Source organism: Bos javanicus, chromosome 6, assembly GCF_032452875.1.
Source record: "Bos javanicus breed banteng chromosome 6, ARS-OSU_banteng_1.0, whole genome shotgun sequence".
NCBI classification, from domain to species: domain Eukaryota; kingdom Metazoa; phylum Chordata; class Mammalia; order Artiodactyla; family Bovidae; genus Bos; species Bos javanicus.
In genome coordinates, this window is record NC_083873.1 from 86,176,975 (window position 1) to 86,192,588 (window position 15,614).

The following is a 15,614-nucleotide window of genomic DNA, read 5'->3' on the forward strand; positions in this document are numbered from 1 at the left end:
GGAAACCCCATATTATTCACAGCTGATCTTTCAGCAGAAACTCTGCAGGACAGAAGGAAATGTTAGGATATATTTAAAATACTGAATGGGAAAAATCTACAACCAAGATTACTGTACCAGGCAAGGATCTCATTCAAAATTGATGGAGAAATAAAAAGCTTTTCAGACAAGCAAAAGTTAAGAGAATTCAATACCACCAAACCAGCTTTACAAAAAATGTTAAAGGGATTTATATAGCCAAGAAATACAAAAGAAGGAAAAAGATCTACAAAATCAATCCCAAACAATTAAGAAAATGGCAATAGGAACATCAGTTGAGTTCAGTAGCTCAGTCATGTCCAACTTTTTGCAACCGCATGGACTGCAGCATGCCAGGATTCCCTGTCCATCACCAACTCCCAGAGCCTACTCAAACTCATGTCCATTGAGTCAGTGATGCCATCCAACCATTTCATCCTCTGTTGTCCCCTTCTCCTCACATCTTCAATCTTTCCCAGCATCAGGGTCTCTTCAAATGACTCAGTACTTCACATCAGGTGGCCAAAGTATTGGAGTTTCAGCTTCACCATCAGTCCTTCCAATGAATAGTCAGGATTGATCTCCTTTACGATGGACTGGTTGGATCTCCTTGCAGTCCAAGGGAATCTCAAGAGTCTTCTCCAACACCATAGTTGAAAAGCATCAATTTTTCGGTGCTCAGCTTTTTTTATAGTCCACCTCTCACACCCATACATGACTACTGGAAAAAACCATAGCTTTAAGTAGATGGACTTTTGCTGGCAAAGTAATGTCTCTGCTTTTTAATATGCTATCTAGGTTGGTCATCACTTTTCTTCCAAGAAGCAAGTGTCTTTTAATTTCATGGCTGCAGTCACCATCTGCAGTGATTTTGGAGCCCAGAAAATTAAAGTCCGACACTGTTTCCATTGTTTCCCCATCTATCTGCCATGAAATGATGGGACCAGATGCCATGATCTTAGTTTTCTGAATGTTGAGCTTTAAGCTAACTTTTTCACTCTCCTCTTTCACTTTCATCAAGAGGCTTTTTAGTTCTTCTTCACTTTCTGCCATAAGGGTGGTCGTTTGCATATCTGAAGTTATTGATATTTCTCCTAGCAATCTTGATTCCAGTTTGTGCTTCATCCAGCCCAGCGTTTCTCATTATGTACTCTGCATATAAGTTCAATAAACAGGGTGACAATATACAGCCTTGATGTACTCCTTTCCCTATTTGGAACCAGTCTATTGTTCCATGTCCAGTTCTAACTATTGCTTCCTGACCTGCATACAGGTTTCTCAAGAGGCAGGTCAGGTGGTATGGTATTCCCATCTCTTTAAGAATTTTCCACAATTTGTTGGGATCCACACAGTCCAAGTCTTTGGCATAGCCAAGAAAGCATAAGTAGATGTTTTTCTGGAACTCTTTTCCTTTTTCCATGATCCAATGGATGTTGGCAATTTGATCTCTGGTTCCTCTGCCTTTTCTAAATCTGGCTTGAATAACTGGAAGTTCATGGTTCATGTACTGGTGAAGCCTAGCTTAGAGAATTTTAAGCATTGCTTTGCTAGTGTGAGAATTGAGTGCAATTGTGTGGGAGTTTGAGCATTCTTTGGCATTGCCTTTCTTTGGGATTGGAATGAAAACTGACCTTTTCCAGCCCTGTGGCCACTGCTGAGTTTTCCAAATTTGCTGGCATACTGAGGGCAGCACTTTCACAGTATCATCTTTTAGGATTTAAAATAGCTCAACTGGAATTCTATCACCTCCACTAGCTTTGTTCGTAGAGATACTTCTTAAGGCCCACTTGACTTCACATTCCAGGGTGTCTGGCTCTAGGTAAGTGATCACACCATCGTTGTTATCTGAGTCATGAAGATCTTTTTTATATAATGCTTCTGTGTATTCTTGCCACCTCTTCTTAATAACTTCTGCTTCTGTTGGGTCCATACCATTTCTGTCCTTTACTGTGCCCAACTTTGCATGAAATGTTTCCTTGGTATCTCTAATTTTCTTGAAGAGATCTCTAGTCTTTCCCATTCTACTGTTTTCCTCTATTTTGTGCAATGATCACTGAGGAAGACTTTCTTATCTCTCCTTGATATTCTTTGGAACTCTGCATTCAAATGGATATATCTTTCCTTTTCTCCTTTGCCTTTAGTTTCTCTTCTTTTCACAGCTATTTGTAAGGCCTCCAATTACTCTAAAATGTAAATGGATTAAATTCTCCAACCAAAAGACACAGACTGGTTGAATGGATACAAAAAGAAAGTGAAAGTGAAATCACTCAGTCATGTCTGACTCTTAGCGACCCCATGGACTGCAGCCTACCAGGCTCCTCCGCCCATGGAATTTTCCAGGCAAGAGTACTGGAGTGGGGTGCCATTGCCTTCTCCAAGAAGAGGACTACACCAGCTCAAACTACCTGGATGCCCAAACTCACCTCAAGACTGCAGTGAATGTAATACAGGAAACGTTTCAGATCTCCCTAGTTCTCTACCTGGTAGTTCCATGGCTTGTTACTGAGCATCTCAATACACTGGAACCCAGAAGTTTCACACTTTCCTGTAAATGCAGTTCCTTTAGGAAAAAGTTTCATGTCTATACTCTGATCCAGGTCAGTCAAGACCAAGCTGGCAGATAAGTCATCATCTTTGTTGTCTTGTTCCAAAAATCTGTTTCTGAGTATGAAATTGTCTGGCTTGATGTTTCCGTGGATGATTTTGCAGTCATGGACTTGCTGGATCATGCAGAGCATTCTGATAGCAAAAGCGAGGACTAGTGCCTGAGGCATCACTTTTTCAGGGATATTTTTATAGAGATTAATGGCATTTAATAATGTGCCATAACTGTAGAGGTCTCCTACTAGCACGCTGCCATTCTGGAACAGGTGGGCCAAATAAAATTTGATAAACATGTGTTGCATACTTGGCTTCAGTCTTTCCATCAGCTGGGTCCCAATGTAGAATTCCCAGAGGTTGGGAGCCTTCTGGACCTTCAAAGCAAATTTCTCCTTATTTTTGCTGTTGTTCACATCTCCATGGGTAACTTCATAGACTTGGGTGAAAGCCGCTTCTCCAATAAAGTGATCAATGTAGACCAGCAAAGAACCTAATTGGAATTCAGTCTTGGGCTTGATGGCTGGAAGCTTACATGCCCATTCATAAGTATTTGGATAGGAACTCACTGGTTTAGAAAGCCCGGATAAAAGTTTGAGAATCAACTCCTCATCCCAGGGGTTCTCAACAGTGAAGTTTGGAGCGTCAACATTCCCAAGCAAGCCAGCCTGCATCAGTTCAGCCTGGAGCCCAGCGCTGGCTTCTCCCGGATCCTCTGCAGTGGCAAAGTCGGGGTCTGTGACTTTACAGGCCTTGAGACCCTGCTCTGCCTCGCTTGTCAGCACAGCTGCAGCAGGCTGGCCCAGACAGAGCAAAGATGGCCCAAAGGGCCATCTGCGGGGCACACTGGGTCTGGGCTTGTCTCTTCAACTAGACTGAACTTTCTCTCTTTCAAGGGTTCCACCTTGTTTCTTTCACAAGAATCCAAAGCCACATGGGTGTGCTGGTTTGCTACCATATTTTCTTGCACCCACTGGAAGATAAAGAAAATATGCACCCACTGGATACAAAAAGAAGACCCATATATATGTTGTCTACAGGAAACCCACTTCAGACCTAAAGACACATACAGATGTAAGTGGATGGAAAAATATATTCCATGCAAATGGGAAGCAAAAGAAATCTGGAGTAGCAATCCTCATATCAGATAAAATAGACCTTAAATAAAGAAGATTACAAGAGGTAAGGAAGGATGCTGCTGCTGCTGCTAAGTCCCTTCAGTCGTGTCCAAAGTAAAGTCTTGGAGTCTTGTCCGACTCTTAGCGACCCCATGGACTGCGGCCTACCAGGCTCCTCCGTCCATAGGATTTTCCAGGCAAGAGTGCTGGAGTGGGGTGCCATTGCCTTCTCCAGTAAGGAAGGATACTACATAATGATCAGGGATCAACCCAAGAGGAAGACATAGCAACTGTAAATATCTATGCACCCAAAATAGAAGCACCTCAATACATAAGACAAACACTAACAGACATAAAAGGAGAAACTAACAGTAACACAATAGTAATAGGAGACTTAAACAACCCACTCACACCAATGGACAGATCATCAAAACAGAAAATTAATAAGGAAACACAAGTCTTAAATAACACATTAGATGAGATGGACCTCATTGCTATCTTCAGGACATTCCATCCAGATGCAGAAGAATACACCTTCTTCTCAAGTGCACATGGAACATTCTCCAGGATATACCACATCTTGGGTCACAAATCAAACCTCAGTAAATTTAAGAAAATTGAAAATTGTATCAAGCATCTTCTCTGAACACAGCACTATGAGACTAGATATCAATTATAAGAAAAAAACTGTAAGAAATACAAACACATGGAGATTAAACAATAGGTTTCTAAGTAACCAACAGGTTACTGAAGAAATCAAAAGGGAAATCAAAAAATTTCTAGAAACAAATGACAAAGAAAACACGACAATGCAAAACCTATGGGATGCAGCAAAAGCAGTTCTAAGAGGGAAGTTTATAGCAATACAGTCCTACCTCAAGAAACAAAGACAGTATTCAGATGCAAACAAGTCTGATTTTAACATGCCACTGCTCTCTCCACTATTACAAATTGCATCATTCATTTGTCTAATAAATATTTATCAAGTGTTTATTATGTACCCGGCTGCAAGGTCTCTATAGAAAAGACAATGTCCTCACTTCCGTGACACTCACTTTCTAGACAGGAGAACACACAACGTGCAAGTAAATAGTACATAAGCAAGGTCACTGGAAGTGGCAGTTGGAACTGAGAAGAAAGCATGCAGTGTGATGTGGTGAAAAGTGATGGAAAGCACTTCCTTGGCACTAGAGCATTCCAGAAAAGTTCTCTCTGAAAATAAAACATTTAAGTCAAGTCTTAAAGATGGAAAAGAAACCACTGAGGCAAACATCTAGGGACCAAGGATTTCAGATGGATGGAAAAGCAAAAACAAAGCCTCTGACATGTTTGAGGAGAATAGGAAGGAATCCAAAGTGCAGGAACTGGTACCAGATGAGATGAACAGAAACCAATTATTTTACGGTTTTTTCAAATTTAAAATGTAACAAGTTTTTAAAAAGATTTTGTAGACCATGGTAATAAGTTTGTATTTTACTCAAGATTCAATGAAAAGTCAGTAAGGATGCTAAATAGACCAGGACATTATCTGAATTACATAGAAAATGATCTAGAAAATGAGCTGAAGGAGAATCAGCATGGAAGCAGGGGATTAATGAAAAAGCCATCACAGCCATCCATGTCATGGTACCCAGGAACAGGAAGCAGAGGGTAAGAGGCAAGAGATTAGTTTGGAGTTTACTGCAGCAATTCATGCTAGAGATCATCCTGTCTTAGACTAGGTCAGTGGTTCTTCAGATCAGATCAGATCAGATCAGTCGCTCAGTCATGTCCGACTCTTTGCAACCCCATGAATCGCAACACACCAGGCCTCCCTGTCCATCACCAACTCCCGGAGTTCATAGAGACTCACGTTCATCGAGTCAGTGATGTCATCCAGCCATCTCATCCTCTGTTGTCCCCTTCTCCTCCTGCCCCCAATTCCTCCCAGCATCAGAGTCTTTTCCAATGAGTCAACTCTTCGCATGAGGTGGCCAAAGTACGGGACTTTCAGCTTTAGCATCATTCCTTCCAAAGAAATGCCAGGGCTGATCTCCTTCAGAATGGACTGGTTGGATCTCCTTGCAGACCAAGGGACTCTCAAAAGTCTTCTCCAACACCACAGTTCCAAAGCATCAATTCTTCGGCGCTCAGCTTTCTTCACAGTCCAACTCTCACATCCATACATGACCACAGGAAAAACCATAGCCTTGACTAGACAGACCTTTGTTGTCAAAGTAATGTCTCTGCTTTTGAATATGCTCTCTAGGTTGGTCATAACCTTGCTTCCAAGGAGTAAGCGTCTTTTAATTTCATGGCTGCAGTCACCATCTGTAGTGATTTTGGAGCCCAGAAAAATAAAGTCTGACAGTGTTTCCACTGTTTCTCCATCTATTTCCCATGAAGTGATGGGACCGGATGCCATGATCTTCGTTTTCTGAATGTTGAGCTTTAAGCCAACTTTTTCACTCTCCACTTTCACTTTCATCAAGAGGCTTCTGAGTTTTCTTCACTTTCTGCCCTAAGGGTGGTGTCATCTGCATATCTGAGGTTACTGATATTTCTCCCAGCAATCTTGATTCCAGCCTGTGTTTCTTCCAGTCCAGCGTTTCTCATGATGTACTCTGCATATAAGTTAAATAAACAGGGTGACAATATACAGCCTTGACGTACTCCTTTTCCTATTTGGAACCAGTCTGTTGTTCCATGTCCAGTTCTAACTGTTGCTTCCTGACATGCATACAAATTTCTCAAGAGGCAGATCAGGTGGTCTGGTATTCCCATCTCTTTCAGAATTTTCCACAGTTTATTGTGATCCACATAGTCAAAGGCTTTGGCATAGTCAATAAAGCAGAAATAAATGCTTTTCTGGAACTCTCTTGCTTTTTCCATGATACAGTGGATGTTAGCAATTTGATCTCTGGTTCCTCTGCCTTTTCTAAAACCAGCTTGAACATCAGGAAGTTCACGGTTCACATATTGCTGAAGCCTGGCTTGGAGAATTTTGAGCATTACTTTACTAGTATGTGAGATGAGTGCAATTGTGCAGTAGTTTGAGCATTCTTTGGCATTGCCTTTCTTTGGGATTGGAATGAAAACTGACCTTTTCCAGTCCTGTGGCCACTGCTGACTTTTCCAAATTTGCTGGCATATTGAGTGCAGCACTTTCACAGCATCATCTTTCAGGATTTGGAATAGTTCGACTGGAATTCCATCACCTCCACTAGCTTTGTTCATAGTGATGCTTTCTAAGGCCCACTTGACTTCACATTCCAGGATGTCTGGCTCTGGGTCAGTGATCACACCATGGTGATTATCTGGGTCGTAAAGATCTTTTTTGTACAGTTCTTCTGTGTATTCTTGCCACCTCTTCTTAATATCTTCTGCTTCTGTTAGGTCCATACCATTTCTGTCCTTTATCGAGCTCATCTTTGCATGAAATGTTCCTTTGGTATCTCTGATTTTCTTGAAGAGATCTCTAGTCTTTCCCATTCTGTTGTTTTCCTCTATTTCTTTGCATTGATCGCTGAGGAAGGCTTTCTTATCTCTTCTTGCTATTCTTTGGAACTCTGCATTCAGATGCTTATATCTTTCCTTTTCTCCTTTGCTTTTCGTTTCTCTCCTTTTCACAGCAATTTGTAAGGCCTCCCCAGACAGCCATTTTGCTTTTTTGCATTTCTTTTCTATGGGAATGGTCTTGATCCCTGTCTCCTGTACAATGTCACGAACCTCATTCCATAGTTCATCAGGCACTCTATCTATCAGATCTAGGCCCTTAAATCTATTTCTCACTTCCACTGTATAATCATAATGGATTTGATTTAGGTCATACCTGAATGGTCTAGTGGTTTTCCCTACTTTCTTCAATTTCAGTCTGAATTTGGCAATAAGGAGTTCATGGTCTGAGCCACAGTCAGCTCCTGGTCTTGTTTTTGCTGACTGTATACAGCTTCTCCATCTTTGGCTGCAAAGAATATAATCAATCTGATTTCAGTGTTGACCATCTGGTGATGTCCATGTATAGAGTCTTCTCTTGTGTTGTTGGAAGAGGGTGTTTGTTATGACCAGTGCATTTTCTTGTCAAAACTCTATTAGTCTTTGCCTGCTTCATTCCATATTCCAAGGCCAAATTTGCCTGTTTTGACTTCCTACTTTTGCATTCCAGTCCCCTATAATGAAAAGAACATCTTTTTTGGGTGTTAGTTCTAAAAGGTCTTGTAGGTCTTCATAGAACCATTCAACTTCAGCTTCTTCAGCATTACTGGTTGGGGCATAGACTTGGATTACTGTGATATTGAATGGTTTGCCTTGGAAACGAACAGAGATTATTCTGTCACTTTGAGATTGCATCCAAGTACTGCATTTCGAACTCTTTTGTTGACCATGATGGCCACTCCATTTCTTCTGAGGGATTCCTGCCCACAGTAGTAGATATAATGGTTATCTGAGTTAAATTCACCCATTCCAGTCCATTTCAGTTCACTGATTCCTAGAATGTCAACATTCACTCTTTTTTTTTTTTTATCTTCTTCTTGGATTGATCCTTTGATCATTATATAGTGTCCTTCTTCATCTTTTTTCACAGCCTTTATTTAAAAGTCTATTTTTTTTTGATATGAGTATTGCTACTCCTGCTTTCTTTTGGTCTTCATTTGCATGAAATATCTTTTTTCCAGCCCTTCACTTTCAGTCTGTATGTGTCCCTTGGTTTGAGGTGGGTCTCTTGTAGACAGCATATATAGGGGTTTTGTTTTTGTATCCATTCAGCCAGTCTTTGTCTTTTGGTTTGGACATTCAACCCATTTACTTTTAAGGTAATTATCGATTAGTGTGATCCTGTTGCCACTTACTCTGTTGTTTTGGGTTCAAGTTTATAAACCTTTACTGTGTTTCCTGTCTAGAGAAGATATCTTAGCATTTGCTGAAGAGCTGGTTTGGTGGCACTGAATTCTCTCAGCTTTTGCTTGTCTGTAAAACGTTTCATTTCTCCTTCATATTTGAATGAGACTGGGTGTAATAATCTGGGTTGTAGATTTTTCTCTTTCATTACTTTAACTGGTCCTGCCATTCCCTTCTGGCCTGAAGAGTTTCTATTGGAAGATCAGCTGTTATCCTTATGGGAATCCCCTTGTGTGTTATTTGTTGCTTTTCCCTTGCTGCTTTTAATATTTGTTCTTTGGGTTTGATCTTCATTAGTTTGATTAACACATGTCTTGGGCTATTTTGCCTTGGGTTTATCCTGTTTGGGACTCTCTGGCTTTCTTGGACTTCTCCAAGAATTCCTTTCCATTTTAGGTAAGTTTTAAACTATTATCTCCTCAAGTATTTTCTCATACCCTTTCTGTCTTCTTCTTCTGGGACTCCTATGATTCGAATGTTGGGGCATTTAACGTTGTCCCAGAGGTCTCTGAGGTTCAACATTCACTCTTGCCATCTCTTGTTTGACTACTTCCAATTTGCCTTGATTCATGGACCTGACATTCCAGGTTCCTATGCAATATTGCGCTTTACAGCATCGGACCTTGCTTCTATTACCAGTCACATCCACAGCTGGGTATTGTTTTTGCTTTGGCTCCATCCCTTCATTCTTTCTGGAGTTATTTCTCCACTGATCTCCAGTAGCATATTGGGCAGCTACTGACCTGGGGAGTTTCTCTTTCAGTATCCTATCATTTTGCCTTTTCATACTGTTCATGGGGTTCTCAAGGCAAGAATACTGAAGTGGGCACAGGCGGGCCTAGAGGAGCTATCCCACGTTGAAGGTCAGGAAGGGCGGCAGTAAGGAGATACCCCTCGTCCAAGGTAAGGAGCAATGGCTGCGCTTTGCTGGAACAGCTGTGAAGAGATACCCCACGTCCAAGGTAAGAGAAACCCAAGTAAGACGGTAGGTGTTGCAAGAGGGCATCAGAGGGCAAACACACTGAAACCATACTCACAGAAAACTAGTCAGTCTAATCACACTAGGACCACAGCCTTGTCTAACTCTGAAACTAAGCCATGCCCATGGGGCAACCCAAGACGGGCGGGTCATGGTGGAGAGATATGACAGAACGTAGTCCACTGGAGAAGGGAATGGCAAACCACTTCAGTATTCTTGCCTTGAGAACCCCATGAACAGTGGTTCTTCACTGGGTACAAAGTTGCATCCATCAGGAGACATGGAGCACATCTGGAGACATTTTTTTTTTTTTTTTTTGTCAAAACTGGAGAGACAATATTGACATCTAGTGGGCAGAGACCAAGGATGCTGCTAGACATGCTACAATACAGAAGATTGTGTCACTGAAAAAAATAGACATCTGGTCCATAATGTCAATGGTACCAAGGCTAAAAGACCCACAAAATTGGAGGAAAATAACAAAATTGGAGAAAGAGAAGTTTGAGATATATTTTAGTAAGTATAGACAGGATGCACCAAAAAGGGTTAAATAAAGTATAAAATCTCAATGTTTGATCTGTATAACTGGGAGGGCAAAGGTGCCAATTACCAAGATAATGAAGACCTGAGGAAAAATGAGATTGAGAGGAGTTTAATCAAGTATTCAGTTTGAAGTACACTGTGCTCAAGATGACTATTATTCAGACTGAGACCCCAAGTAGTTTAATTGATATAGAGGTTGAACTCTATAGGAAAACTCTGGACAAAAATACAAATATGAGAGTTATAAGCATTTGAAATTTTACTTAAAGACATGGAATTGAATGAGATCATATAGGGAGATAGGTGGGAAAGGAGCTGAAAAGGGAAGGGAAGACAATGAACGAGAAGGCAAGGGAAGAAAGCTCAGGTTTACACCTGAGGCACTTTCACTTTTCTAAAGACAGTTCAGAAAACTAGAAGGAACAATCAGGGAGGTAAGAGCAAAACCAGGAGAGTGGTACCATGGAAGCTAGGAGGGGAAAGAAAAGTATTTCAAGAAGGAGGCCATGGTTTATGATATAAATGCCACCAAAAGGCTGAATAGAATGGAAACCAAATAGTATCCCTTAGCTCTGGCATCTTGGAGATCATTGCTGTTCAGTTGTTAAGTCATATATGACTCTTTTGCAACCCCAAGGACTGTAGCCCTCTATCCATGGGATTTCCCCAGCAAGAATACTGAAATGAGCTGCCATTTCTTCCTCCAGGGGATCTTCCTGACCCAAGGATCGAACTCAAGTCTCTTGCATTGGCAAGTGGATTCTTTACCACTGAGCCACCAGAGTGTTTTTAATGGAGTCATGGGAATGGAAGCTGCTGTGAAATGAGGGAGGTGAAAAAATAGAGAAAATGCAAACAATTCCTATTTTGGGAATTGGAGTCAAAAATAAGGCAGACTGTAAAGTCAAGAGAGTTTGGTTTTGTATTTCTTAATGTGGAGACTGCTGATAGAAATGAACCAAGGAAAATGAGATGGGAAGGGAACTGAAAAGGTGAAGTTCTTAAGAAAGTAGAAAAGAATGGGATCCAGAACCAAAGTAGAAAGTAAGTGAAAGTTGCTGAGTTGTCTGACTCTTTGCAACCCCATGGGCTGTAGCTCATCAGGCTCCTCTATCCATAGGATTCTCCAGGCAATTTCCTTATGGAAAAGTTGCCATTTCCTTCTCCAGGGGTTCTTGCTGACCCAGGGATCAAACCCAGGTCTCCTGCATTGCAGGTGGATTCTTTGCCATCTGAGCAGAGGAGTTGTCCATCAGTAGGAGTAAGGATACTTCTTCCACTGTAGTAAGAAAGATAAGCCCAGAGGCAGGTAGGTTGAGAAGATAAGAGAATTTCCCTATAATGGCTTTTATCTTCTCCATGTTGTTTCAGTTAAAGAAGGAAAAGTGAATGGCTGAAAAGAGCAGGGAGGAGGAAGAGATTTGAAGAGGGATAATCCCAAGTGAGGATCCTTGGTTAGCTCCATCCTTGCCCTGAAGTTTTGACTATCCTCAGCACCATGGCTAAGTGTCCATAATAATAAAGACTTCTCACTGAAAACACAGCTATCTGAACCCACACCACTTAACCAAGTTGTTGAGGATTATTGGAAATGATCTCACGGCAGAACAACTGGAATTACTAGACACGCTTGCCCCACACCACCAGTCTCCAGTCAGCATGTTCACTCACACTTCAAAGTATTGTCAAACTGAAGTCCATGTGCTGGATGGACAGTGAATCCAAACAAGCAAAAACTTCAAAGTCTGGAGCAAAGAAAGGTTTAGTAGTCAAGGAGGCACCAACCCCGAAGATGGGAGATGTCGACTGTCTCAAAAGCACCCTGTTTCCTGGCCAGGTTGCAAGGTTTATAAAGGCAAAAATGATAAAGGGGAGTGGGCAGGATTCTTCATGATTTTAGCTTCCTGATAAGACGCAGATGCAGACTTCCTAGAACTGCTTTTTTTGCTTGATGTGTCACTGTGGTGATTGTGATTGAACTATGTGTTTCTGTAAAGCAAACTATTAAATCGTGGTCTTGTGATCCCTTAACTTCTTTCCAGGAGAGAGAAAAAGGCGATGGTTGCGGCATTTTATAATTGACTTAGAGCCTTGGTGACGGTTCGGGAGTTTCAGTTCTTAATTGGCCATCCCTGTGTCATCAATTTTAAGTCGGTTTGGGGCCAGCCGGTTGAAGCCACAGGACATTATCTCAACAGTGTCGGGTCATAAATCAAGGCATTGGTTTAAGCTAACAGTCATGGAAGAGATTATTTTGGGCTTGCTTTTCCCTTGTTTTTGCATTCTCTCACTTTCCCAGGTAGTAACTTTAAATCTGCTTTTTGGAACTCAGGGAAGGTCTAGGAGATTAAAGCCTTTTTCTATAAACAAGAAATGGGAGACACAGAAAGGCTTCTGACCCTGGGGGAACTCCACAGGGCCCAGTTCAGTTTTAAAAGGATTATGTTATATATTCTTCAGCCTAAAATCTCAGTCTCTTCTCCCTCAGCTCTTAGTAAATGAACTTACCTAATATTTAACAATTCCCTCAATGTATTGCCACTACATCTACAAATCTGCCTGCAATTGTTTCCATCTTGCTGCTGCTGCTGCTGCTAAGTCGCCTCAGTCGTGTCCGACTCTGTGTGACCCCAGAGACAGCAGCCCACCAGGCTCTGCTGTCCCTGGGATTCTCCAGGCAAGAACACTGGAGTGGGTTGCCATTTCCTTCTCCAATGCATGAAAGTGAAAAGTGAAAGGGAAGTTGCTCAGTCATGTCTGACTCTTAGCAATCCCATGGACTGCAACCCACCAGACTTCTCCATTCATGGGATTTTCCAGGCAAGAGTACTGGAGTGAGGTGCCATTGCCTTCTCCAGTTTCCATCTTACTTGTCTTTATTCCTGTTACAGTGGCCCAGCCAAAGATCAAATCATCTATTTTTGCTCTAGATACAAAACACCCTGCCTTCCCAGCGCCTTTACTCCTTTATTTCTTCACCAAGTCACAGCTAAAGTCTTCAAAAGGCCAAGTTATCTACAGATATCCTATCATCCGGTGTTCACATATTTACCTTTCACTCACCTCTTAATGTCATCTGATTCAGCTTTCATCCCAGGATTCCAATTCCTCAGTTCACCAATGACTTCACTGCTGTTGTTCAGTCGCCCAGTCGTGTCTGACTCTTTGTGAACCCCTGGACTGTAGCCCAGCAGGCTCCTCTGTTCATGGGATTTCCCAGGCAAGAATACTGGAGTGGGTTGCCATTGCCTTCTCTAGGGGATCTTCTGCACCCAGGGACTAAACCTACATCTCCTGCACTGGCAGGTGGATTCTTTACCACTGAGCCACCAAAGAAGCCCTCACCAATGATTTACTTGCTGCTAATTTAAATGGACTTATTTCAGTAGCTATTACACTTGATCTCTTATGAACTCCCCACACTTTGATCACTTTGTCATTCTTCAAAAATTCTCTTACTTTGCCCTAAAACTGTCCCCTCCAAGTTTTACTCCTGTGGTGCTGCTCCTTTGCAATCTCTTGTACAGACTTCTCCACCTCCATCCAAACTTCAAGATGTTGGCCTTGGGCATGACTGTATATTTGGTGTTGTCTATTCTCATTTTCGGAGATGGCAATGGCACCCCACTCTAGTACTCTTGCCTGGAAAATCCCATGGATGGAGGAGCCTGGTAGGCTGCAGTCCATGGAGTCGCTAGGAGTCGGACACGACTGAGCGACTTCACTTTCACTTTTCACTTTCATGCATTGGAGAAGGAAATGGTAACCCACTCCAGTGTTCTTGCCTGGAGAATCTCAGGGACAGGGGAGCCTGGTGGGCTGCTGTCCTTGGGGTCGCACAGAGTCGGACACGACTGAAGCAACTTAGCAGCAGCAGCATTCTCATTTTACATCAAAGATAACAAATTGGCAAGCTTCCAGCTCATCACCACTGTATGAAAAATAGGAAATATCCAACAGCTATGTGTTTGAATAATTAGTTATAAGACCAGAACTCAGTTGGGTTTAGGGTAAGGGGAAGAGGACACAATGTAAAACTAGCCACTAAAGTGAGCCCCAAGACAAGAAATTCCTCCCCACCCCAAATCAACAGTTTCTCCTAATAGTTAACATAAATTACCTAGACTAATTGATAACAATTGTCCAACAATAGACACTTGAGGATATCCTTGACATCTGGTGATTTTAAAATATGATCAGGAGGTTGTCTGGAGTATTTAGCCTGGGGTCTACAATCGAGAAAATCATACAGCTTAACTATACAGCCAAATAAAAGCTATATTAGAACACCCAGTAAAATGAGTGTCAAATAAAGACACTACCACCAATTTACTCGCTTATTTCTCTTCTAAGATACAGTGATCATTTTTTTGTTTACCTCTCTGATGCGAAGAGCTGACTCATTTGAAAAGACCCTGATGCTGGGAAAGATTGAGGGCAGGAGGAGAAGGGGATGACAGAGGATGAGATGGTTGGATGGAATCACTGACTCAGTGGACATGAGTTTGGATAAACTCCGGGAGTTGATGATGGACAGGGAGGCCTGGTGTGCTGCAGTTCTTGGGGTCACAGAGTCGGACATGACTGAGCGACTGAACTGAATTGAACTGATCAATCTCGTAAGTCAGCAAAGGAAAAGTAGAACCAAGGAAAGAGCACAGTCTGATTCACCTGCTTTCAGGCCAGCTTCATCTCAGTAAAACTCTGATAAAATTCAACTTGTTCTAAAACCACCTGATGAGTTAAAAAAAAAAAAAAAAAATTGGTCCCAATCTAAACTCATCCAGAAATAACTGGTCAGCCAAGAGTTGGCTTTAAACAAATTCACTGGAGACCAGCTAATCAACAAAGTTTACCATTCACAAACTCATCCCCAAATGTTTATTCAAGTTTATATGAAATCAACTTATCAGAAAAGAGCTTCCTCATCCAAAGCTCATCAAAAGGCAGCTGTTTAGCCAGGACCTGGTTCTACACAAATTCACCCAAGACAAGCTGATCTGCAGAGAATTCTTTTGTCCAAAGAAGTTGTTCATCAATGAGCTACCCCAAACAGACTCACCCAAAACAAGTCAATACTCATCTAAAACAGCTGCCTCTAAACAAACTCTCCAAAAACTATAAAAAACATCAAAAAAGCGTTTCCCTTTCCACAGCTGGTTGGAAAACAGAGATCAGCTAAGGCCTGTATGTACAAAAAACACTATTCAAGAATAACTAATAAGCAAAGAACCAACCCATCTAAAATGCACCCCAAAACGGCTGTTTAATTAGGTGTTGTCTTACCATACAGTCATCCAAGAGTGGTTTGTTAGGCAAAGAACTGTCCTGACCAAAGCACTTCCTAAAAAAGCTATTCAGTCAGGCACTTGCTCTCCAAAAATTCATATCAAACACTATAGTCAATCAAACTCTGAGCTCTCAAAGCATTTTCTAAAATCTGGTATTCATGAAACACTTTAAAACCTTAACCTTGCTGA

At 41.6% G+C, this 15,614-nt stretch overlaps 1 protein-coding gene across 1 annotated transcript; it reads right to left on the minus strand.

The window, feature by feature from the left end:
• Positions 1-1,481: 1,481 nt before the first annotated feature.
• On the minus strand, positions 1,482-13,736 carry LOC133249172 (mitotic checkpoint serine/threonine-protein kinase BUB1-like). The gene is made up of 2 exons (XM_061419237.1): positions 13,594-13,736; positions 1,482-3,480 (listed from the first exon to the last, which is right to left on the minus strand). The coding sequence occupies exons 1-2, from the start codon at positions 13,734-13,736 to the stop codon at positions 2,487-2,489; spliced, it is 1,137 nt and encodes a 378-aa protein (XP_061275221.1). The 3' UTR covers positions 1,482-2,486.
• Positions 13,737-15,614: the final 1,878 nt, after the last annotated feature.

Excerpts from the sequence above, each read along its gene's own strand:
- LOC133249172 (XM_061419237.1), bottom strand. The coding sequence starts at position 13,736 with ATGAGAATAGACAACACCAAATATACAGTCATGCCCAAGGCCAACATC. Across the intron at positions 3,481-13,593 it reads GGGGACAGTTTTAGGGCAAA|AGACAAGCCCAGACCCAGTG; the intron begins GTAAGAGAATTT and ends GTCTAGTTGAAG.